At 47.4% G+C, this 23,063-nt stretch overlaps 1 protein-coding gene across 1 annotated transcript in view; it reads right to left on the bottom strand.

The window, feature by feature from the left end:
* Window positions 1-685: 685 nt before the first annotated feature.
* The window catches only part of slit1a (slit homolog 1a (Drosophila)), an 87,659-nt gene continuing 65,281 nt past the window's right edge, over window positions 686-23,063 (bottom strand). The window contains exons 11-37 of the mRNA XM_078288593.1: window positions 22,623-22,694; window positions 22,443-22,514; window positions 21,974-22,117; window positions 20,538-20,701; window positions 19,427-19,450; window positions 16,581-16,725; window positions 16,301-16,375; window positions 16,022-16,165; window positions 15,782-15,925; window positions 15,511-15,677; window positions 14,604-14,736; window positions 12,862-12,930; window positions 12,697-12,768; window positions 12,517-12,588; window positions 8,466-8,537; window positions 7,069-7,232; window positions 6,820-6,944; window positions 6,582-6,679; window positions 6,308-6,447; window positions 6,115-6,208; window positions 5,848-5,985; window positions 5,207-5,435; window positions 4,930-5,060; window positions 4,640-4,794; window positions 3,199-3,487; window positions 2,798-3,009; window positions 686-2,613 (exon numbers count right to left, since the gene is read on the bottom strand). Coding sequence (XP_078144719.1) covers window positions 2,375-2,613; window positions 2,798-3,009; window positions 3,199-3,487; window positions 4,640-4,794; window positions 4,930-5,060; window positions 5,207-5,435; window positions 5,848-5,985; window positions 6,115-6,208; window positions 6,308-6,447; window positions 6,582-6,679; window positions 6,820-6,944; window positions 7,069-7,232; window positions 8,466-8,537; window positions 12,517-12,588; window positions 12,697-12,768; window positions 12,862-12,930; window positions 14,604-14,736; window positions 15,511-15,677; window positions 15,782-15,925; window positions 16,022-16,165; window positions 16,301-16,375; window positions 16,581-16,725; window positions 19,427-19,450; window positions 20,538-20,701; window positions 21,974-22,117; window positions 22,443-22,514; window positions 22,623-22,694 — 3,583 coding nt within the window. The 3' untranslated portion in view covers window positions 686-2,374. The remainder of the gene's footprint in view (window positions 2,614-2,797; window positions 3,010-3,198; window positions 3,488-4,639; window positions 4,795-4,929; window positions 5,061-5,206; window positions 5,436-5,847; window positions 5,986-6,114; window positions 6,209-6,307; window positions 6,448-6,581; window positions 6,680-6,819; window positions 6,945-7,068; window positions 7,233-8,465; window positions 8,538-12,516; window positions 12,589-12,696; window positions 12,769-12,861; window positions 12,931-14,603; window positions 14,737-15,510; window positions 15,678-15,781; window positions 15,926-16,021; window positions 16,166-16,300; window positions 16,376-16,580; window positions 16,726-19,426; window positions 19,451-20,537; window positions 20,702-21,973; window positions 22,118-22,442; window positions 22,515-22,622; window positions 22,695-23,063) is intronic.

The following is a 23,063-nucleotide window of genomic DNA, read 5'->3' as shown; positions in this document are numbered from 1 at the left end:
TTTCTTCTCTTTTGTGTATTGTACAGCCGGTCAGGACTGACAGACATTTAAATGGCCAGAACTTCCTCATTTGTTATCTGTCAGTAGTAGGCATACAATGCTTCACGTAGTTGCCTATTGAAACAGATCTAGGATGATATATCTAAACATTGATCATTGTCCACAGAGGCAACTTCATCCTATTTCTTCTGGCTTGACAGCAGCTTATGATCAGTTGAGCTTGACTACTTTGATTCTCTTGAACTAAAAACACCTCAAAGTACTTCTCTCTCTATGGCAAACATTTCTCAAATTAAAATGATAGAAATACAACCCAACACTTCAACAAAATTAACATGAAAACAATCAGAACCCTTTAGGTGTGGTATGGTAATTACAGGGTAAATCCATCTGAGGGGGGACATCTCTTTGTCTCCCGGACGTCCCGGCTCTGCCTCTCCAGCCCCTGCAGCAAATGAGGAATGTCTGAGCCAGAGAGGAGGAAACACTGTCATAACTCGCTATTAAGTGATGTTACAAATACCTTACAGCTTTTTTATGCTAGTTTTTGTTTTTTATTTTACCTTTTTTTCTTCTTTTTAAAAATTTTGAAAATATTTGAAAGTCAGCAACATTTATGCCTTTTACTTTCTACAGGAAAAAGCCTTTAGATAAAATAAATAAAGGAATAAAAACAAGCACAGACTCTCAATGAATTAGATGTAATATTCACATGGAAGACAACATATACAATATTAAACATATTTCTAGACCAATACTGCCTCCTATACAACAAGGCCAATCGCTGTCTTTTTGGCCAATTACAAATTAGCTTGTTGGAGCAAGTGAGATCAACAAATAAAAACACCTAGGGAACCAATTGAATGCCATTCCACCAGTCCCAAAGCTTCCAGAAAACAGACTTACTCTTTAACATAGAAAAATACTATACCAAAATGAAATACAAATATATATATATTAGAATCTGTTAGGCATTTCTGTATAAAGGGGAGGGGGGGCGGGGCTAAAGGAGTTAGGTTACATCATGAAACAAAATATAACAAAAATAAAACAAATCAATATAAGAAATTAGACATAACAAAACAAAATCAGAAAAAAATTCTGCAACCTTTTGTTTTGTAATAACATTATGATGATACTAAGAAGCTCTACATATTCATTGGCAAACTCTTCTCCACACATGCAACAGTTTGCACAAGTTTAATACTGCAGGCATCGAAGGGAGGAGGGTTAAACGTCCTCCTGCTCAAAGGGGGAGGGATTATGCAAATCATCCTAACCCTGAGGCAATGCATGCTGGGGGACCGATAACCACCGGGCACTGCCCGCGCTAGCTGGGTTTGCTGTATGAACAGAATAGATAGTCGTACCACACAAGCCCTCTCACTGCGGCTAGTGTAAGACTGTGTGTGGACGTATGCGTCTGCGTACATGTGTGTATGCCATGCATGTGTGATCATGTACTTTGGAGGGGTGTATGACTGTAGTTCTCAGTGCTGCTAGTCAGTGCAGTCTCTATACTTATGGAGTCTCTATATACGGTAACTCACAGCACACAACTGTGACACCAGACCACCCGGCCTCGAAGCCATCACATCCGCGCTGGATTATGTGCCACTCTAACCCTACCTTCCTCTGTTCAGTTCTACTTGTGCATGTGTGGATGGATGACTGCATCCCGGCAGGGAATTTACTACGCCAAACCAACAACAAATTTAACTCAACCCAAGCCAGATACAGCCCAGTCCGGCTAAGCCCAGCCAAGCTCAACTCAAGATAGCTTTGCCAAGTCAAACGGTCCAGCTCTCCTCTTATCCACTCATCCCTCTTTCTCTCTCTCTCTCTCTGTCTCTGCCTTTCTCTCCCTCTCTATTCATGTGTCCTCCTGCCCTTCTTCGCCAGGCTGGACCCCACTGTCCTCACTGCCTCCAGGTAGTAAAGATGGTAGATGGTGGCTAGGCTGTCAGAGGCCTCACAGATGAATGGGGAATTCACACAGGGCAATTGGGATTGGAGGGATGCCTCACTCTGAATGCAACACCCTTGAAATCTCTGGACCCCTTGGAACAATGTTGCAGATATGGTTTTGCTGCTGTTGTTGTCACTTCTCTATATTGTTGTTCATGTTGTTGGTTTCTCTGTGTTACTGTAGGTCACACACCCTTGGAAGGGGAGGAAATGTCCTATTTTACAAACATTGTTGTCCATAATATATAGATAGAGGTTTTATATATATTTCTTTATAATCTCTCTCTCTCTCTTCCTCTCTCTCCCTCCCTCCCTCACTTTCCTCCAGTCCTCTCTCTTCCTTCCTTCCTTCCTTCCTTTCTATCTTCTGCTTGGCGGCAGCGGCGGCAAGTGTGTGTGAATGGTGCTACATGCAGCCCATGCAGCCACACTTGATGGTCTTTTCCACTTCCTCGCTGAAGGAGGTTCCATCGCTGCATTCGAAGGTGTATTTCCGGCGCTTCATCCGCTGGCTGGCGCAGCAGGCTCCTGTGTCGCAGGCTCCGGTGCATTCCACCCAGGAGACCATGCGTGTTGTCTGGCAGATGGCGTAGCCCCGCTGCACCTGGTAGAAGTCTCGCACAGGCTCCCCTCGACACTCAGACTCTGGACATGAGCAGAAACACCCACAGACATTAGTATGACTACAAGTGGTATATGGATTAGCGATAAACTACAGCCATATTACCTTTCTGGGAATGAAAACTAAGCAAACTACCAAAAGTGATCCCTAAGAATGAAACCCGCATTCCTTTGAGATTAAAGACATACTGAGATACAGCAAACCAACCTGTGTCACAGAGTTCTCCAGTGTATCCGCTCTCACAGTGGCAGTAGGCATCTCCTGTGTCGGAGATCTGGCAGCGGCCGTGCTTGCAGGCCAGGCGGCGGCAGGGGTTGAACAGCTCCCCCTGTTGGTTACACAGGGCACCGCGGTAACCCTCCCCACACTCGCAGCGGTACGACTGACTGTCCAGCGGGATGCACTTTCCATGCACGCACCTGCCAAGAGACAACGCTCAGTTAGTCTGTATCAAAGTTCTATGGAAGTCTGTAGATGTGGAGAAACAAAATGAAAAATCTCTCTGAACCATTCTCTTCCCATACTAGATTGTATGGGAAGAGAATGGGCAGCAATACCTATGATATGTGAAAGTACTGTATATGAGGTTTCATAGCATGTTAACATACTTGCTGCCCTGGCAGGGGTTGGTGGCAGGCTGGTCACAGTGTGGCCCGCTCCAGCCTGGCTGGCAGTGGCACACCGGGCCCTGCGCCCCGTCAGGCTGGCAGATGCCATGTAGACAGTAGATCTTCCTGCAGGGCTCGCAGCCCGGGACCACGCCGGGCTTCATCTGGGTCTTGGTGAAGTCCTGGAGCTCGTTGTTGATGTACAGGTTCTGGATGCAGCCATGGAAGCTGGAACCGTTCTGGATCTGCCAGAGGCGGAAAGCTGCCGAGTGCACGTCCACTGGCATACCTGAAGGAGGAGAGAGAGGAAGGAGATGATGTTTATAGGTGTGAAGATGGACAAGCAGGACCACAGACAGACAGCTAACACAGGGCTGATATGAGTGTAATGGAGGAAGGCATTTTCAAACAGATGTGTGTCCCAGTGGTGCATATATATTCAGATTTAAATATGTTACATTTTTCAAATTGTATACAGATTGGATGGTTGCATTTGCACCACATGAGACACATCATCATTGAAATAGAGGACAGTAAAAAGGCAAACATGTACAAGGAAATGTTTACTGTAGTCTTATATGAATGCTGGGCAAGCTGTGACAAACAGTGACTTTCACTGAAGAACAGTACAACACAACACAGCACATCACAGCACTGAAACAAACTGTACAAACTCTGACTGAGCCACTCCTGATATCAAGACATTTTTTGCACAGCTTATAACCTTCAATCTCCACAAACAGCGGCTGCATGGCCCTGAATGTAACAAAGGCTTTGTTTTCTTACTAACTAATTTTTTCTGATAATTCGATCTCAGGAGTGGTCGGACTGACAAATCACACACATACAAATAAATATGGTTGCATTTTCTGTAATCAAAATCCATGCCAATACAAAACATGTCTGAAGTGAAGACTGTGTCTGGTAGTTCATATATCAGTCACTAGAGGGCGTACCTTCCATACCATAAAGAAATGTGCTGTACAGATAACAGACCGATTGTGCTATAAAGCTAACAGAGGGGCAAAGTGTTCACTGTGTGCCATACAGTCACTATATGATGTGTGATTGAGCAGGACTAAGCAGAGGTTTTTGAGAATTATTATATGTTATATGTGCCATGTTGAAATAGATTATTTGTTCATTATAACTGGGTGCATATAATATATTGTGAGGTCTATGCGCAATTCTTGAATTGTGCTTTAATATGTGGCCTCTAGCAAACACAGTCATGGCTGGAGGTGGGGATGGTGTGGGTGGAGGTTTGGGTTTGGGTTTGGGTGGAGGTGGGGCTGGGTTGCAGGGTTGAGGGGTTGAGGGGTTGAGGGGAGGGGTTGGTTGCGGTGGTGACAGAGCGAGGGGGAGGGGTGGTGATTGACAGTAGTGTAGTAGTAAAGAGTGCCTGCAGAGGAGGGAGGTGTGTTCTGGAGAGGGCCCCTACCCCCCACGTATAGCGGAGCCTCCCCGTTGAGGGGCCGCACCGCCCCAAAGCTGTCCATGGTGGTAGGGAGACCCCCGTCGATGGACAGGTTCACCATCTGGTCAAAGGTCACGAGCTCCACTGTGTGGAACTGGCCATCGTTGATAGTCTCAGTACTGGAGAGGGAAGAGAGGGGAGACAGAAACAGGTGTAGCGATGAAGAGAAACATTAACAAATGGCAACACAATCAGCCAACAGTGATAGTAAAACTAATAAACTTCAGCCTTCCAAGGGGTTCGTGGCTCCTTACCTGTAGATGGCGTGTCCTGGCTGGCTGCCGGGGTCATAGCTGACCTTGACATGACCTTGGTAGAGCTCCACAGCAATATGGTCGTTGTCTCCATTGTACAGCAGGATACCATTATCTTCTGCTGTTGACACCTAGACACAGAGAGTAGGGCGATTTTGTTGTGTGAGGTTCTCTGCTGTTTGCCTCTAGGTTTCAGAAGGGCAGGGTTAGTCGTTTTCATGTTCTACTATTCTGCAGGAATCATAAACGCACACACACCGACACACACTGTGTATACCTGTAGGGTGATGTTAGCCTGGGGCCAGTTCTTGAGGTCAGACAGCAGTAAGTAGGAGTCTCTGTCTATGAAGTTGACGCTGACCAGCTTCTCGCAGCGCGGCCCACCAAACCCTGGGAGACACTGGCACAGGGCGCGGCCGCCTCGCTCCACGCAGGGGGCCTCGTTCTGGCAGTCAGCCAGCTCACACAGGGACAGCGGGGATGGAGGCACCTCACACAACTGACCACTAGAGAGAGAGAGAGAGAGAGAGAGAGACAGATAGAGAGAGAGAGAAACAGAGAGACGGAGAGAGAGGGGGGACAATTTGGGGAGGATAATGTTGTTAGAGGAAGGTGAAATGCGATTTTAGTAGATTTGTGTCCAAAGTTAAAAACACTTAAAATCCACTTAAAATGAAGAGTTGTTTCACCACTCATCTGAGAGGCTTCATCAGTTCTACTTAATGATGGGAAAGAACTGAAGAGGAACTGATGTAGAACTGATGAAGCCTCTCCTCTTCAAAGCTCTTCATTTTAAGTCCAGTGGATTGTATTTATTTAATTTTGGATATCTTACTACCTGGATGACTGAAATGAATCTACACAGGTTTGTATTCAATGTAAAATAAGATTAGCAGGTACACATAGTGTTTCTCTCACCTGTATCCTTCAGGACAGACGCAGGCGTATCCGTTGAGCTCATCCACACACCGAGCTCCATTCTGACAGCGATGCTCTTCGCAGTCGTCATAGTCTACACTGCACTCATCACCAACGTAGCCAGGAGAGCACACACACCTGCAATACACGAACACATACACAATTACTGGCATCAAGCCGAACACAGAGGTGCCTCTCAGTCTGTATGTAAAACCTGTGATCCAATCTATAGTCCCAAGCCTCTTTGCTGTGACAGCGCCCACTCACTTGGGCCCAGCGGAGGTGATGAGGCAGGTAGACTGATGTTGGCAGGGGCTCCGTCCCGGGGCGCAGACGTCCTCCATCTCCTCACACATCTCCCCTACAGAGAAGCAGGAAGGTGCTTAGCGGAAGGGGCATAGCAGAAATATAATATATACCAAGTCCCAGCTGTCAGAATGCACCATGTGTGTTGCAGTACCTGTGTAGTAGGGGGGACAAAGGCAGGTGTAGTTGTTGACTCCATCGATGCATGTGGCTCCATTCTCACAGTCGTTGTCTTCGCAGTCGTCAATGTTGGTTTGGCAAGTCGGGCCCTCAAAGCCCAAAGGACAGGAGCAACTGAGAAAACACACACATGCACAATTCATTCCAACATTTCAAATCACTCATGAGATAAAAGAGAATAAAACATCTCTCTCATTTAAGAGATTTCATTCCTCCAGTGCGTTGATTGCACAGATTGTCTTCCTCACCCGTATGCTCCCTCTTCATCCTCTTTGAGTTGGCAGGATCCCCCGTTGGCGCATGGGTTATTCACACAGGCATTCAGAGCGGTCTCACAGTTCTTGCCCTGCATTGCAGCAGACACAGAACAGAGACAACGTTCGCCATCGTGCTTATATTTCACAAATACTTTCAGATCTGTAAGACCAGGATTTCATCACTGAACTGGGAGTGTGCTTAGATAAGCAGTGAGTAGGTGGTTCTGACCTTGAATCCTGGAGGACAGCTGCACCTGTAGATCTCCACCAGGTCACTGTGACAGATGCCTTGGTTCAGACAGGGGCTGGACAGACAAGGGTTACACTTGGCCAGGACTGCAGTGTCCACATCGCCTAAATAAATGCATGACAGACAAGAATGAATGCCCGGATGAATGGTATTCGGATACAGCGTTGTTCAAGTGCTGTCTTCATTTCTCTCTCCCCGTCAGACAGACTGATCAAGATGCCAGCTCACCTTGGCACTCAAACTTCTTGGCAGGTGTGGTGAGCAGCAGCTTGCCTTCCATGCCCTGCGGGCCGGCACAGCGGGCGATGCCGGGCTCCTTGTAGCCAGTCTTCACCCAGTCAGACAGCCAGCGCAGACGACAGTCGCAGTACAACGGATTGGCACCGATGGCACTGGGAAAGCAGGGAAGAGAAACTGGTCAAGGAATTGGTGATATAAAATGGCCATGTTATACTTCTCAGCATCATTTGGCTCAAAGTTAGGGACTCATGAATTCTGGGTATATTGATGTAATACATTGTATCACCAGCAGGTGTCTCTCTGCCCTCACAAAACTAGCCCATGACTAACTCAGCTCGGTGTACTATACATTTAAAAATAATGCTTCAACAAGCATAATACAGATTTAAAGTTGAATTCTCAATGCCATTTTGAACCATCATACATCATCTGGAGCTGGGCCTCTCAATTATAGGGGAACGTGTGAACAGAAGGCGCACTTAACCACTTCTGTCATGGTGGTCGTGAATCAATGCGGCTCTGTCCTCCCGCTGGACGCACAAACACTCCTGAATCGATGCTGTTCCATTACGGTGGAACACAGGCTCATCTTTCAGGCCGGGCCAATAGCTGACACCTGACATCTGCTAACATGAACGCCACTTGACTGTGGCGCTGAATCAATGGCTCCCCTCCATCCCTCCCTTTGTCCCACTTTTCATGCAGCCTTGACTCCTATACTGCCCTCTTTCTCTGTCCTCCCTTCCTCCTCTCCTCTCCTCCACTCCCCTCCATCTCCAACTCTGTGGCTCTGACATTGATAGGTCTATTGATCGGTGACTGTTGAGGAACGATGTGAACATCTAGCCTGGATGGCAGAGGACATACTGTAAAGATAACTTCAGTGTAGTTTTACATGCACCCAAGCACACGCACAGACACACTACGCACCCATCAGACACACAAAAAACTAGACAGAAATAAACAAAAACAAACAAACACTGAAGTCCACAGACCATGAAGAATGCTGTCAAACCTTTAGGATGTATAGTGTGTGACTCTGGTGTGTGTGTGTGTGTCTTGGAGATGTCACAGACAGATGAGACAGTGGAGGGGTCTGTGTGTTGCTTTAACCACAGGACTGTGGCTGATTAAGGGAGGGCTGGGCTCATGTGGAGCCCACCAAAGAGGACTACAGACAGGCCACTGTGAGCCACACTCTGCTGGCAGTCCGACCAGACCCCCTCTGTGACTGAAAGTGTGTGTATGTATCTATGTGTGTGAAGTGTACATGAATAGACTTCACAGACTCAGCGCTAAGTGCAAAGGGCATCACATAAGCTGCCGTTGGGGCATACAGTGTGTGTGTGTGTGTGTGTGTGTGTGTGTGTTGTGTGTGTACTCACAGGTGGGACAGTGAGGCCACATCGTTGAAGATGCCGTCTGGAAGCTCTGAGATCTCGTTGCCATGGAGAGACCTTCGGGGCGATGGAGGGAGTCAAGAGAGAGGAGAAAATATTTCAAAAAATGAGAACACACGAACACACACAAGTGTGCTACTCTAGTTAACCAGTTGGGTGCTCAGTCATCAAAAACTGTCAATTCAAACAATCTCAGTAAAACAGGAAGAAGTCGGTACTCCATCCATGAAGGGAAACACTTCAAGCCTTCATTTCACTTCACTTTAATCCAAGGTGAGGTAAAAAAAAAAAAAAAGACAAAATAGCAAACACACTGACGCGTTTTGGCTATTAACTGAGAGCCTTCATCAGAGCAAAACACAAAGCAGCAGTAACTATTTTGCGTAGCTCTTCGGGCATGCAGCACTCTGTATGTAAAAGCAGAAATGAGGGGAAGATTTGAATGAATGTTTCTCTCAGGAGAGTGTCGTGTTGGCATTCTGAATGGGTGGTAGGTGGCTTGTATTTCTGGTCGAGCCCTGTACAGCTGGCCAAGATGTGAGGCTCTGTGAGTCTGGAAAAGGCCGGTGTCGAGTTACTATGTTCGTCTGGATGGTAAGGCCAGCGAGGGTACAGAGGAAGGGGGGGGGGGGGGGGGGGGGGGGGGGGGGGGGGGGGGGGCAGCAGAGTTACAGCAAAGAGCATGCAGGAGGAAAAGACATTGGTGTAATCATGTGTACAGATGCACAGGTTTATATCTATGCGCATACATGCATGTGTATTTGGGGCATATGCATATGTATTAGTGTTTTGCATTAGTGTGAAGTGTGTGTATGCTGTACCAGTGCTGCTTCCCTGCCGCTCTCTGGGTAGGATATAGGGTGTCAAGCCAACATGGCTTAATGGCTAGATGACTGATGGCTGCTGTAATCCGCCAGGTCATTACCACCTCCTGCTCTCAGCTGACCGCACGCTAATGCTACCACAGCCCAGTCCACAGCACCAACACATGACAGATTTGCTCTCTGCTACGCCCTAATGAACAGAATTTATGTATAAACAGACTTTGAAACCCTACTTCCTACTTTCTTTGATCTGCGAATTACCACTAAGCTGCAGCACAGTCTTCAGGACAGGGGGAAGGATATGGAGAGCGAGGCAGGTTGCCGACCGGTGAAAGGATACACTGCAAAAAGTCTCGGTCTTAGCCATTTAGTCATTTAGTCTATTATTGAGTCCTAAAATCATCATTTTCTTAAAATTAGAGATAAGAAGATACAATCTGCCAGTGGGGCTTGATATTATCACTTGTTTCCATTTCCATTGCAAATCAACTTGTTTCAAGTGTTTTGTAGGATCAAGTGTAATTTTCTTGATAGTAGTGCAGTGATCTGCCTTCTTCTGATTTGTTTCAAGATACTGACGCTCATTTCTAGAAAATTACTGAAACATTGATTGATTTGATGGCTGAATATGAGTTGTTAAGTGACTAAATGACTTGTTAAGATGGATGTTTTTTGCAGTGTGCAGAGCCGTGCTTGAGTACATGAAGGAAAATATACAATATAACCGTCTGAGGCAACAAGTTAATTGGCCAAGTATTGTATGTCAGGAGGAGAAGGCTTATTAGCCTGGAGTGGCCAGTGAAGGGTTGGGTTGGGTTAGTCAGGGAACAGTTAGGCTACAGCGGGCATGAAGCCAGCTGCAGTGTGCCAGCCACTCTGGCTCTCATGGGAGAAAGGAGCCAGGGAGTCTCCAGGAAGAAACCTGATCCTCTCTCCTATTGGCATCCATTCTCTCTCTCTCTCTCTCTCTCTCTCCTCTTTTCTACAGCTGTATACCATTCCATCACTACATCTCACCTATTCCAGCTTTCTCGCTCTTGCTCTCCTTTTTCTCGCTCTTTTTTTCTTCTCCTTTATCGCACTCTTTCATTTCACTTTCTTCCCACCGAAACCCTGGCGAGCCACGCCCTGGCGCTGTCTCAACACACTCCCCTCACACCTAATACCCAGCAGGCCAATTAGCAGCTTATTAATCCCCAGCCCAAACCACAACCATCACACACGCACACACACACACACGCACACACACACACACACACACTCTCACACCAAACCAAACCACATCCATGCCAGGCCCAGACCCCTGGTCCGTTTGAAGCTGCGAGCGTTAATGATTCTTCTCCTCTTTACTGCTCTGTAAAGCCGAAGGTGCTGCTTTATAAAGGCTTTGGCACCTCGGTGTGTGTGAGTATGTGTGAGTGTGTCGCGCTCGGAGCCGCCTTTGGCACCTCGCTGTGGTTTCTGTGAAGCTTCGTACCCGCCAACTTTGAACTCTGAACCCGCTTTAGAGTCTTAAAGTTGAAAACTATTAACTGGGGCTCATTGTCGCGTCATTTTCTTTTAACCCCCACAGCCTCGCTTAGAAAAAAAAAAAAAGACATGGCACCAATTGACATTTAATGGAGGGGGCTTTTGATTGATCAGACCAGCAGTAAAGACATCAAAGTTTTCTGCTTCATTTGGACTCCTGTTTGACTGAGACAAGGTAGTCCAGACAGTGTGTGTGTGTGTGTGTGTGTGAGCATGTATGTGCTTCTATGCCTGTATGGTGTGTGGGGCGGCGTTGAGGGGGGCCTAGCATGGCGTCTAGCATGCTCACACAGGGAGTATTTTAGGAATGAAGGTGGCGTGAGTGAGTGAGAGCAGAAATAACGGAGGTAGCTTCATTAGGGATCAAAGCCAACGCGACCAGACTGGCAAAGCGGCATCAACTAATGACGACTGAGCTTCACTCTCATTCCGCACTAAAAAGCCTCTTACGCTTTGTGTCTCGTAATGATCGGGGGCTTTGGTCGAATCCTGCCGTAAAAAGAGGCTTTGTTGAAGCTTTGTTGTCAGTAGTAAAAAGTGTGTCTGGTGCGAGCGCACATGGACGGCTGATAAGTCGACTCCCACACACATACAAACCGGCACCAAGCCAGCAGATGACAAACATGCACGCATACAGACACTAATCACACACACACACGCACAGACACACACACACCCCCGCAGATGAGCGCGCATACATAATCTCATAAGCAGTGCTGCTTGGCCTGGTCTGTCTGTTTCTCCCTCGCAGAACTGAGCTGTATGTTTGAGTTAAAGTGTAAGTGATCCAGCTGCTGTATCTTTGGATGCAGGTCCAAACGCTGGTTTGGTTTCGTCATCTATCTGTCCAACACATTTACATTCGACATCTCAGTTGTTTCGCAGACCGATGTATCCACAGGAGTCCATGGTCACTGAGAATACACAATCAAAGACTTTATAACTTCATAAAAACCCGGAGGCAGAGTCAAAACCTTTACAGTTGGTTCTCCAGTAATCAGTGTCAGGGTGATTTTGTACAGTGGGTTGTGGGGGCGCGTGTTTGGCCCCGGCGGTACGGCAGTGATGAGCCTGGGGCGTTCAGAGGTGAACGGGCAGACTGGTCAGATGTCTGAAGACAAGGCGTGGGCGGCGATATGAGCTGGAACACCACCGCTACCCCCATCGGTACCATTTTAACAAGGAAAATAGGCCAGGAGAGTTCTGTGTGTGTGTGTGTGTGTGTGTCTGTGTGTTCATGAGCTGTCATAACTGTTTATACTGTGTTTAGTTCCTCTGGAGTCACTCTAAGATTCTCAGCATCTGCTCCACCCTCTCCCCAGACTGCACACGCTGCAAAAAATATCTACCTTAATAACTCATTTAGTCTGGTATTAAAGTCTTAAAATCTTGTTTGAAAAAATCTGCCAGTAGGTTGAGATAATTTCACTTGTTTCCAGCGCAGTTTCACCTGTTTCGAGAATTTTCAATAAGACAATAAGGCGGATAATGTCACTTGATTCAAGAAAATTATTGATCTGCACTGGAAACAAGTGAAACTATCTCACCTCATTGACATATCTTTTCACTTATTTAAAAAGGATTTGAGACTCAATACTAGACAAAATGACTTGTTAAGATCAACATTTTTTCCAGTATACATACACATATGCACACACACAGAGAAAGAAAAAGAAACTCACAGCAATCGGAGAGAGCGCAGTCCACTGAAGGCCATTCCGGGGATGCAACGCAGAGAGTTGTAGCTCAGGATCCTGCGATGAAAAAAACAATATCAAATTCAGCTGTTTCCATTCTACTGTCAACACCAGAATGAAATACTAGCTCTTTGGTATGACGGAGCGAGGCTGGTCAGGACTTACAGAGTGGTGAGCTGGCTCATGTTAGCGAAGGACGAGTTGGTCAGAGAATTGATCTTGTTGTTGCTCAGGTCTCTGAAAGGAGGAAAAAAAGAGAGACAAGTTCATGATCTTGATCTGTACAGAGAGACAGTTAGACAGAGGGAAAGACAGTAAAAACAGACTTACACCAGCTGTAGGTATTTGAATGTAGACAGTTCCTTTGGCACCATGCCGAACTGGTTTCCATCCAGATATCTGAGGAGAGACAGAAATGTTTAGTTTAGCAATAAGAAATCGGTGTAGCTTGGTGATTATCATAGTAAAGCTTATTCAAGAGCGATACACTGCAAGGTTGCATAAGGCCTCAACTGGGACTCTATCATAATTAACAACAAATAAATAAAATAACAAAGGGGGTAAACTTTGTAAGAGATTTAATTTGATGCATATGGTGGAAGGGTATTTGTTTTTGTGTATTTCCTATTTTGTTCTGACCCACCACCCTGCTGTTAATTGAAGTGACTTTGTTTTTGTGTAGGTGCCATATTGTTGTTGTGCTGTTCTTGTTCTGTGATCAAATAAAAATATGCTCAAAAAACATTTAGATTAGCACATTTCTCCAGTGTGTGTAAGTGCATATTTAGTCTAAAGTTATCTAGGATGTGAAATGCCAGTGCTTAACATGCTGTAAAGTCTCCAGTGGAGGAGCAGCGGTCACTCCATAGGGCAGAATGTTGCACCCTGACAACCCTGTGTGACATTGCTGTCTCACACACACCTACATGTGTGTGTGTGTGTGTGTGTGTGTGTGTGTGTTAACATGCCAATGTGTGTTAGAGCCACCACAGAGGATGTCATGCCTGCAGGGATGCAGCCACCCTGCAGTCTGCCAGGACAAAGTGCTACCAGAGGGTTGTCACCTTCATGAATGGCTGATTTAGGGCCTGGTCTCTCTGAAAGGGGCTGCAGGGCCTTTCTCCTGCTATTGTTGTTGACTGTACTATGGGCGGGAAGGGCAGGGGGGGGTGCTGGTTAGTTAGGGGGCCTTCGGGTTCAGGGTAATGATAGGTAATGACGGTGCAGAGGACACTTGGGATAATGATGGAGTAGCGAACTCTCCGGATGACTAGATGAAAGCCCGGCACTGAGGGGCACACCTGGTCACACCTGCTGGGACAATGACAGGCCTCAAGGCTCGCACAGTGTGTGTGTGGGTGTGTGTGTGTGTGTGCGTGCGTCTGAACCACTTGAAGCAGTATTGGAAAGTTCCAGACCTATTCCACTCCCTCCCCTTTCCATTGAAAACTGCTCATTAAAATGTCCTCCTGCTCCCCTCTGCTCCTGTGGACAGGCTTTTGGCCCTCACACAAATACGCACACACACAAACACACACACACACACACACACATGCACACATACACGCACACACACACACACACACACACACTAGATATACAACATACACACACACATGCACACTACACACACACACATACACATGCATACACACAGACACCCACCCACCCAGGCACAGAGACAGAGACACACACATAGACTCAAGACACACTCACAGGCACGTACACACACACACACACGCACTCTGATCCTTGGCTCTGAGTGTGAGAGTGACATCAGTGTTAGCCCTCAGGGCTGCAGGGAGCGCAGAAGAAGAATGTCTGAGAGAATAACTGCAGGGTTTATTGACTCCTTTCCTCTTCTCCAAATGATGAGATCTGTTTTCTTTGCCTCCTCTGTTTTCACTAACTCTTATCTCTTCTGTACCTCCTGAACTCTCTCTGCAACTTTCTCCCCCTCTGATGCCTGTCCAATTATTCTTCATCAAAGCCTGACAAATGTATGGTAATGTCTAAAACTGAAAGTGATAAGATACGCGTGTGATTAAATATTCGTAGCATTAGGAACTCACAGTTCAGTAACGTTTCTGGGGATGCCTTTGGGCAGCACGCGGAGGTGCTTGTTGCTGCAGCGCACCACGGTCTCCAGGCAGGTACACTCACTGGGACACTGTGGCCTGGGCACACAGCTGGACTCCTCTTGGCCTGGGAAAAAGAGGAGATGGAGAGAGGAGTGAGGTACAGTAGAGGAGGAGAAATGACAAGGAGGGAAGAAAAGAGATAGAGAAAAGCCAAATAAAGAGCTATGGACCCAGATGCAGAAAAAGTGCGTTAAGACTAAATCCAAAGGAAAAACAGCCCCAAAACAGCACAATAGCTCAAGTTAACGGCGAGGCATTGAGAAAAAGAAAAAGAGAAAGGAAGTGAAAAATGTGAAAAATAAAACCAGAGAGAGCAAATGAAGACAAGGAGGGAGAGGAGCCCCGCTAATGTAATATCGACCAGCGAGAGCAGAGAATGGAGGCTGCCTGAGGCCTGAAGACAAGTTTAACATTCATTCTCAGGTGCAAACAGGCTGACTGGTCAATAAGGCAAACAGCTCAATAGCTGCACTCAGCCAGTCATCGACCAGCAGCTTAGGAACTGCTGAGTAGCAATCTATTCAGTAAACAAAAGACTCGCACAATGACGGTCATTATTTAAGATTATCTCAGACACTTTGAAGCACCTCTTGTTCATAATGTATTGTTGAAAACTTCATCGGTCATGTCCAGTCAAGTTAGTTTCACACAGTGGAGGTCATCTGTATTGGAGAGGTTTATCCCCCCCTCGCAGAGACAGATCACTTCATTCCAAGTTCATGAGGTGCAACAAAACCTCAAAAGCAGACATACATGAGTAGAAAAGACAACGGCAGCTAGTAAAAAAGAAGCTGACTCAAACGAAAGATGGGGAGCGGGACGTCCTGGTGCCACTTACCCTCCTCACAGCGGAAGTCGGGCAGAGCCACGTCCTGCAGCGGGATCTCCTTCAGGAAGGCGGGCCGTTGGCAGCGAGGGTTGCCCGTCACGATCTTCCTGCTTCTCAGCCAATCGCCGAGCCAGGCCAGGCGGCAGTCGCAGTTGAAGGAGTTGGCCAATAGGTTGCTGGGAGAAAGGGAGCGTGAGAGAGGCGGGTCAGATCGCTGCGGTTCGAAAGCATTCAGATGCACAGGTGAAGATGACTGTGTGTGTGTGTGCCAGGGTCTCACAGGGTGGAGAGGGTCTGCAGGGTGTCGAAGGCTCCAGGAGTGATGGTTGTCAGCTGGTTGTCGTACAGAGACAGCAGACGGACGTTGTGCAGTCCTGTGAAGCTGTTGTTGTGCACACAGCTGATCTTGTTGTTCCTCAGCATCCTGAAGCGGAGAGAAATAGAAACTTTCAGCTCAAAAAGTAGAAATTCTAGCTTGCGTTTAGAAATACTGACGTCCTCGTGTGCGCGCATCACTCACAGCATGCGTAGCCCCTCGAGGCCACGGAACATCCCGCTGCGGACCGAATCGATTTGATTGGCTGTGAGGTGGAGCTCGTTGACAGATGCCGCCCCTTCAAATGCCCCATCCTCAATCTCTGTGATCTTGTTGTTGCTAAGGTTACTGTAGAGAAAAAGGTAATGACAAAGAATGAATTATGAAGCGTAACATTTGGAGAACTTGTTGGTTAAAAATCCAAAGTATTAAATACATTCTGCCTTAAACTGTGAACCATGGCGGACAGAATGTTTCACTTACATCTTCTTGAGCTGGGAGAGGTTCTTGAACACTCCTGTTGCCTCCAGAGTGGTGATGTCATTGTTGTTGAGGCGGCTACAGAGAGAGACGAACCGGTTTAACCACACAAAGACACAAATCCATTCAAATTCAGTGTCCACTTTAAATACTTCATGATCAGCAATCATAAAAATTAGCTATCAAAAGGTGAGAGTCTTGGGATTTTACAGTATAAACTAGACAGAGTAGTTCATAATCTTGGTAGGGTGAGTGCTAGGCTTAGTGAATGCTGATGCCTTACAGCTCGCTGGTGGAGGCGGGGATGTGCTCAGGGATCTTGGTGAGCTTCAGGTTAGAGCAGTCCACCACGTTGGACTCACAGCGGCACTTGGGAGGACACACTGGATCGCTGTTACACTCGTTATTCAGACGGGTGTCCTCTGTACCTGAATACACACAGGGAAACACAAACACATGTATTCATCTGACACAAACTTGAATGACATCAGCCACGCACTTCACTTAACACCCGCCAAACTCATATCATACGATCCTGGATATGATCGTTGCTCCGTGAAGGCACCAGTCACGCATCTGGTCCCTCCGCAACTGTATGTAAGTAGTTTGTCCTGTTGTGATGTAACAAGCGTCCTCAGCTAATCCATAACCTTAACGCCGTGAAGAACATCCTGCAGCTCTCCTACCATGACCCTCAACAATTGCACTTACTGCCTCACCCAGAGGGGAGGGAAGGAAGACAATACAAGAGAAAGATGGATGGGGGAGGGAGGGTGCAAGTTATTTTAGAGAGGTGATAGAGTGGGCGCAGTGGGGTGAAAAGAACAGTAGCAGGAGAGATTGAGATAGGGAAGTTGGGATGCCAAAGAGGATTTGGGCAGCCAGCTTCAGCGAAGCAGAGCGCCCCAGAGAGAGCGAGAGAAACAGAGAGAGAGAGAGAGAGAGAGAGATGGATGGATGGATGAGAGAGAGGTGGTTGAAATGACGTGTAGAGAGAGGGTGTGCAGACAGGTGGAGGAGGAGGGGAGGAGAGGGAGGAAACGGAGGGAGACAGGAGAGGCGAGGGCATGAGGGACGTAAATGCATGCAGAAAAGAAAGGAGGGAAGGAGGAAGATCAGTGAGAGAGAAATGAAAGGTGAGTGCCGGAGGTAGGGAGCAAGAGAGATGTCTGTCCCGATAGAGGAAGAGCAAGAATGAGGCAGCGTGGGGAGTGTGGGACGTTTTCCTGCACCTCCTCTGTCTATGAATAGACATTACGTGCCAAAGAGCGTGCTGCCAGTTACATCATGGCTGCTTAATAATGGAGAAGCACTGGGAGCCACTTAGAGCAATGTGTGTATCTGCGGGTGTGTGTATTGTTTCCCAGTGTATGTGTGTGTGCATGTGGGGCTTATGTGTGTGCATGGTTGCGTATTTTCCATTTAGAGAGGACAGGCCCGGCGTTTTCTGTTAGGAGAGCATTTTGTGCCCCGTCCCTCTTGCATGCTCACATCTGCGCACCTCTCTGCCTGAGGTTTGGGGATGACGTCAGCGGGCCATTGTAGGGCACCCAAACCACAACCATGAAAAGGGAAACCTCAAACAACCAGGAAGAAATCCAACTGTTGGGTATCATTCAAAAATGTGTCCAAAAAAAATGGACCAGTATGTGTAACCCTAACCTAACCCCAAACCCTAATCATTGAGGTTTATTGCAATACGGCTGGTCATTGAAGGAATCAAGTGAGTCCCGTTCACAGACATGACTTCCTCTGGCTCCCTCGTAGCTATGTGACTTCACAGAGTGGCTCCGTGGTCCAAGTGGAGGGCGCAGACAGACACAGTAATGCGGGTCATTAAGGAACTTTCCCTCACTAGGCCAGACAACAGGAAAAGGCACTTCCCGCTACACAGGAAGCAATGAAAGTGCAACGGAGCGCTTTGATCCTGAGGATGCAGAGGAGCCGGGGGAGAGATTCCTGAGCCTGAGTCATCGTCGTCGTCACAATTGCACGGTGGCGGTGACACAGAAGAGTTGAGGCCGACAGAGGAGAAAACAGAGGAGAGGAGTGGCGGGAGGCTCCTGTTTTCCCCTCTGAGGCCCGACGTGACTCATCGCTGGAGTTGTAGAAGTTCTCATAAGAGATTCTCCTGCAGCGCCTCATTATCAATGTACTAAAATATGGAGTCCCTATGCCGTCAGAGAGAGAGAGAGAGAGAGAGAGAGAGAGAGAGAGAGAGAGAGTGTGTATGTGAGTGTGTGTGTGTTGTGGAGGCTTTTATCGTTATCATTCTGGGAGGGTATCATTCTCATTAATCACATTCCACTTTGATCTTCCTTCTGCTTACATAGTTACTTCCATTTGTTCTCTAAGCCAGTAGTGCTTTATCTTGGCTTAGCACACAAAGACACATTAATACACACACACACACACACATCCACAATACACTCACCATACACAGGCACATGCATAAACACACCAGCACACGCACAAGCACGCACACACACACACACGGACTCCGACACACATCAGCGCTCCTCCTCGTTATTTTCTTGGAAGTGCTCTTGTTAAGGGGTCCGGAAACATCCGCTGATAGGAATCTGGGTCCTCTGGTGGGCTTTATTTTCTTTAGCTTTTACTGATAGAATGGACACGCTTTCCTTTTCCCTCTGTACTTCTCTCCCTCCCTCGCTCTCTCCCTCCTCTTGTCCCTCTCGGTGAGTGACTGTCTGTGCTCGTGCCAAAGCAAAGAGGGGCTTCCTTTGGGCTCTATCTGCTGAGACTGTTAGGAAAACAGAGCTGAGGAGAAAAGTAGCTCACACACACACACACACGTCACATAAAAATACACACATAGGTACAACAGTCACGCATAGGTCCCAACTCCCTTTCTCACATGCGTACAGACATACAGTGCCACCGTCAGCACAGAAACACAAAACATATTCAAAAAGCCCAAGATGGTTTTTTTTCCTGTGCACGCCCTTTCCTCTGAACTTCAGCTTATCTGACCTGTGAGAGCGCCTCCGTTCATGTAATTGAGCAGTAAGTAATGGAAAAGAAAAGATGCCGCCGGGCGTGGGAGAGGGTAGTACTTAAAGAAGAGAAGAAGACAATGAGAGGTGTGAACGCATACAAGCCACTCACCTGGGATGAAGTACTGCTCTTTGGCTGTGATGGAGAAAAGAAAGAGGGAGGGATGTCAGTGAGAACAGTCCGCATAGCTGTGGTCTAGCTATGCTTCAGCACAGTCATATATAGTGCCTATATATGACTACACACAACTCAAGGCATATGACAGTTATACAGAATAGCCCGTGACTATCTCTGTGTATGGCAATGTGGAGAAACTGGTATCGATGCTGAATGATGGTAAATATTTGGCTGTTGCTAAGGAAGAGTGACACAGGGGAAGACGGGGAGACAGAGAAAAAGAGAAAGAAAGAAAGAAAGAAAGAGAGAAAGAAAGAAGTGAACTAACAAATGAAGACCCAAAGAAAGACAGAACGAAAGAAACCAAGAGACAAAAACAGAAAACACATGAACCCCCTTCTTCAGCGGGTCTAGCCAAGTGAGTGAAGCCATAAACAAGTGTGAAACCTCAGCAGTGCAGAGTGCCAGACAGCGAAGCCCGGTGCATAAACACAATAGTGGGCACAGGGAGCAGGCAGTGGGCACCGCCAGGCCTGGCCGGTGCAGAGCAGAGGAGTGAGGGGGCGGGCGTGACAGAAACCTGAGCCTGCCAGGCAGAGCAGTGAGTGGGCAGGAGATGGAGGGGGGGATGGCTGGAGGGGGGGGGGGGGGGGGGGGGGGGGCTGAGGTTGGCAGAGGGCAGAGGAATGGCGGGCACATACAGAAACTCTAGTCCTTGTGCCAGCCTTGCCCGGTGATCTCAGCTCACTGCGGTCTCCATGTGAAACCAGACTCACGATGTGGTAATGTGGAGGGGAAACGGAGAAACAGAGAGAGATGCCTCTCTCCTTGGCCTCCAGTTCGTCTGGGGGAGATATTGATTGAGGAGCACCGGCACAGCAAATGATAGGCTGAATAAAAACGTTTACCAGGAATGATCGCTCATTAAATGCGGTATGAGGCAAGAGGGAACGACAGATGCATAGAGAATGGCCACTCCCAGTGAGGAGAGAGAGAGACAGCAAGGCCTGTCTAAGAGATGGAGAGCCAGAGAGAGAAAAGGAGAAAGAGAGAGAGAGAGAGCAGAAAGACAGGGAGAGATACTGATACCGAGCCACAGGCATACCAGAGCAGCGGAATTTCTTGCTCTTGATCTGCCCGATGCGTTTGTTGGCCAGTCTGCGTGGGCTGGCGCAGCGGGCACCGCTGGTCTCGATGGGGTTGGAGCGCAGGTAGTCTGCCAGCCACTTCAGATTACAGTCACAGATAAATGGGTTCTGGGCCAGGTGACTGGAGAGCAGAGAGGGAGGGAGAGAGGTGGAGAGGAAAAAGAGGGGAAGAAGGGAAGGAAGGGAAGAAGAGGTGAGAGAGGAAGAAGTGGGGAGAGGAAGAACAGAACAAGAGGGGGGAGAGAACAAAAATCACAAACTATAGCTGTAACTTTTAAACATGTAAACAGGTCAAACCCTCTGGGTGGGATGGAGGCCAACACAAAAGAAAAAAATTCAAAAAAACCCCAAAACAAAACAAACATTAGTTTGACGCCCATAGCTGCATTGCAAAAATGTGATATTTACAGATTCAGACAGAAATTACTATTCTGTCAAAATATAAAATATAAAACATTCAAATCATTACTCCTACCACAAACCACAGAAACAAGACAAAATGACAATAAGCAGTCTTCCTCTAATAATGTTTATGTGTACACCAGCAGTTTGACCTTCAGTGTGTTGAGTGTGTGCTGAGTGTGTGCTGGCATGTGGATTATGTGGTGAATCTGAATGATCAGAGACATGGGGAAGGCTCTATTTTTACCCTTTTCTCAGAATGCAGGCAAAATATGAGGCTTGTTTTAGACCGAAACCCAGTGCCCTGCGTGTGTGTGTGCACGCATCAGTGTGTGTCTGTGTGTGTGTGTATGTGCGCTTTTTCAGTGAGAACTTCCGTCTGGTGAGCCAAGAAGGGAAGCACTATCCATCATCCCTAACAGGTGTGCGTACGTGTGTGTGTGTGTGTGTGTGTGTGTGTGTGTGCGTGTGTGTGTGTGTGTGCACGCTCATGTGCATACGCCTATTTGTGTATGTGAGCATGGATAGCTATATGGATGACTGCGGTAAAAACAATTTTGAACAGCGCTGGTAAACACCGCAGTGTGGGGTCTGTATTGATAAGTGAGAAGTGATACAGTGTGTGGTTTACCTTGTTTACTGGAACAGAAAATAGGAGACATTCATTTAGCTGGAATGGGTGCTGCCAGCGTGGGCGCAGAGTGAGTTAACAATGGTGGAAACAGTGGGTGGGGTCTGGATTGTTTTTGATCCAGCCGCAGAAGCCGCACGCGTGTGTGTGTGTGTGTGTGTGTGTGTGTGCGCATGTGCATGTGTTTGTGAAGATGATAGATTTACTCTTCTCTTTACCTCATGCTCCCATTCCTGTGTTATTAGAGAGACTTGCGAGTAAACAACTTATGTGTTGGCTCATGTTTTATGGTGACAGCTCAGAATGTGTCAGAGCATGTGCACGTGCGCATGTGTGTGTGAGTGTGTGTGTGTGACTCACAGGGTCTGTATAGCTCTTAGTGAAGTGAAGGTGCCCTTGGCGAGGGTTTGGATCTTGTTGTCGTATAGCGATAGCAGAGAGAGATTCTGCAGGTCCTGGAAGGCATTGGCGCGAACACAGTGAATCTTATTGGCATTCAGCAACCTGAGAGAGCAGGAAGGGAGCAAGACAGGAAAAAAGAGAGGGAGGGAGCGAGGAAGGAAGAGAGGCAGAGTGAGAGAGAGAGAGAGAGAGAGGAAGGTAGGGAGGGAAGAAGGGGGGCAGACAAGAGAGAGGGGGAAGCTTGTCAGAGTTTCTTTATGCATTCATTCATTATGCATTCCTTCGACAAAACTATGTACAAAGTTTTTTTTGAAGGTTAAAACTCCCTCACTGAGTGGGAGTAAAGGGGTGAGAGAGTTTGTGTCTGCTATTCAATATGTGTCTGTGGTGTTGATATGCGGACCTGCAAGGCGCGTGTTCTACTTACAGCAGTTGCAGGGCGTAGAGGCCGTCGAACACCCCCTTGGGCAGCTCTGTGATCTTATTTCCATACAGCACGCTGGAAAAGCACAACGCAAATGTGCCTCACATATAGGAAATGACAATCACGCAGATATTTATGCGCAAACGCACGCAAAAAAAAAAACTTGGCCCGTGAGTCACTTACAGAGAGTTGAGGGAGCGCAGGCCCTGGAAAGCGTCGGGAGCGATCTCCGAGATCTGGTTGTTGCTCAAGTCTCTGCGTTGAAGAGGAAACACAGAGGAACAGTCAGGCAGAGATGCAGGGGCTCATTTGAATATCAAAACCTGTATTATCATGTGGTTCGAATCTAGGATAAAGTCAAAGATTAGGCCTGTTTACTGCGGGAGGTTTGACCCCGCCGTCCCCTTGCTGTCATCCCCCACATGGGACGGATGACAAAGTGCCAGCACACGCACACACACACACACAACCTGCAAGACTTCCCCAGCCTGCCGTTGGCCAGCATAAAGGAAGTAAATGTAGTGTGAGTTGTATGGAAGATGTGTTCCAGCTCTGTCCCAGATTTGATGGTGCGTCCCTTTAAGGGATTCGATGAAATGAAGCGGGCTAAAGACTTGTAGCCAA

Source organism: Centroberyx gerrardi, chromosome 15 (genome assembly GCF_048128805.1).
Source record: "Centroberyx gerrardi isolate f3 chromosome 15, fCenGer3.hap1.cur.20231027, whole genome shotgun sequence".
Classification (NCBI taxonomy): Eukaryota; Metazoa; Chordata; class Actinopteri; order Beryciformes; family Berycidae; genus Centroberyx; species Centroberyx gerrardi.
Note: the sequence above shows the minus strand (reverse complement) of the source record. Positions and strands in the feature narration are given on the sequence as shown.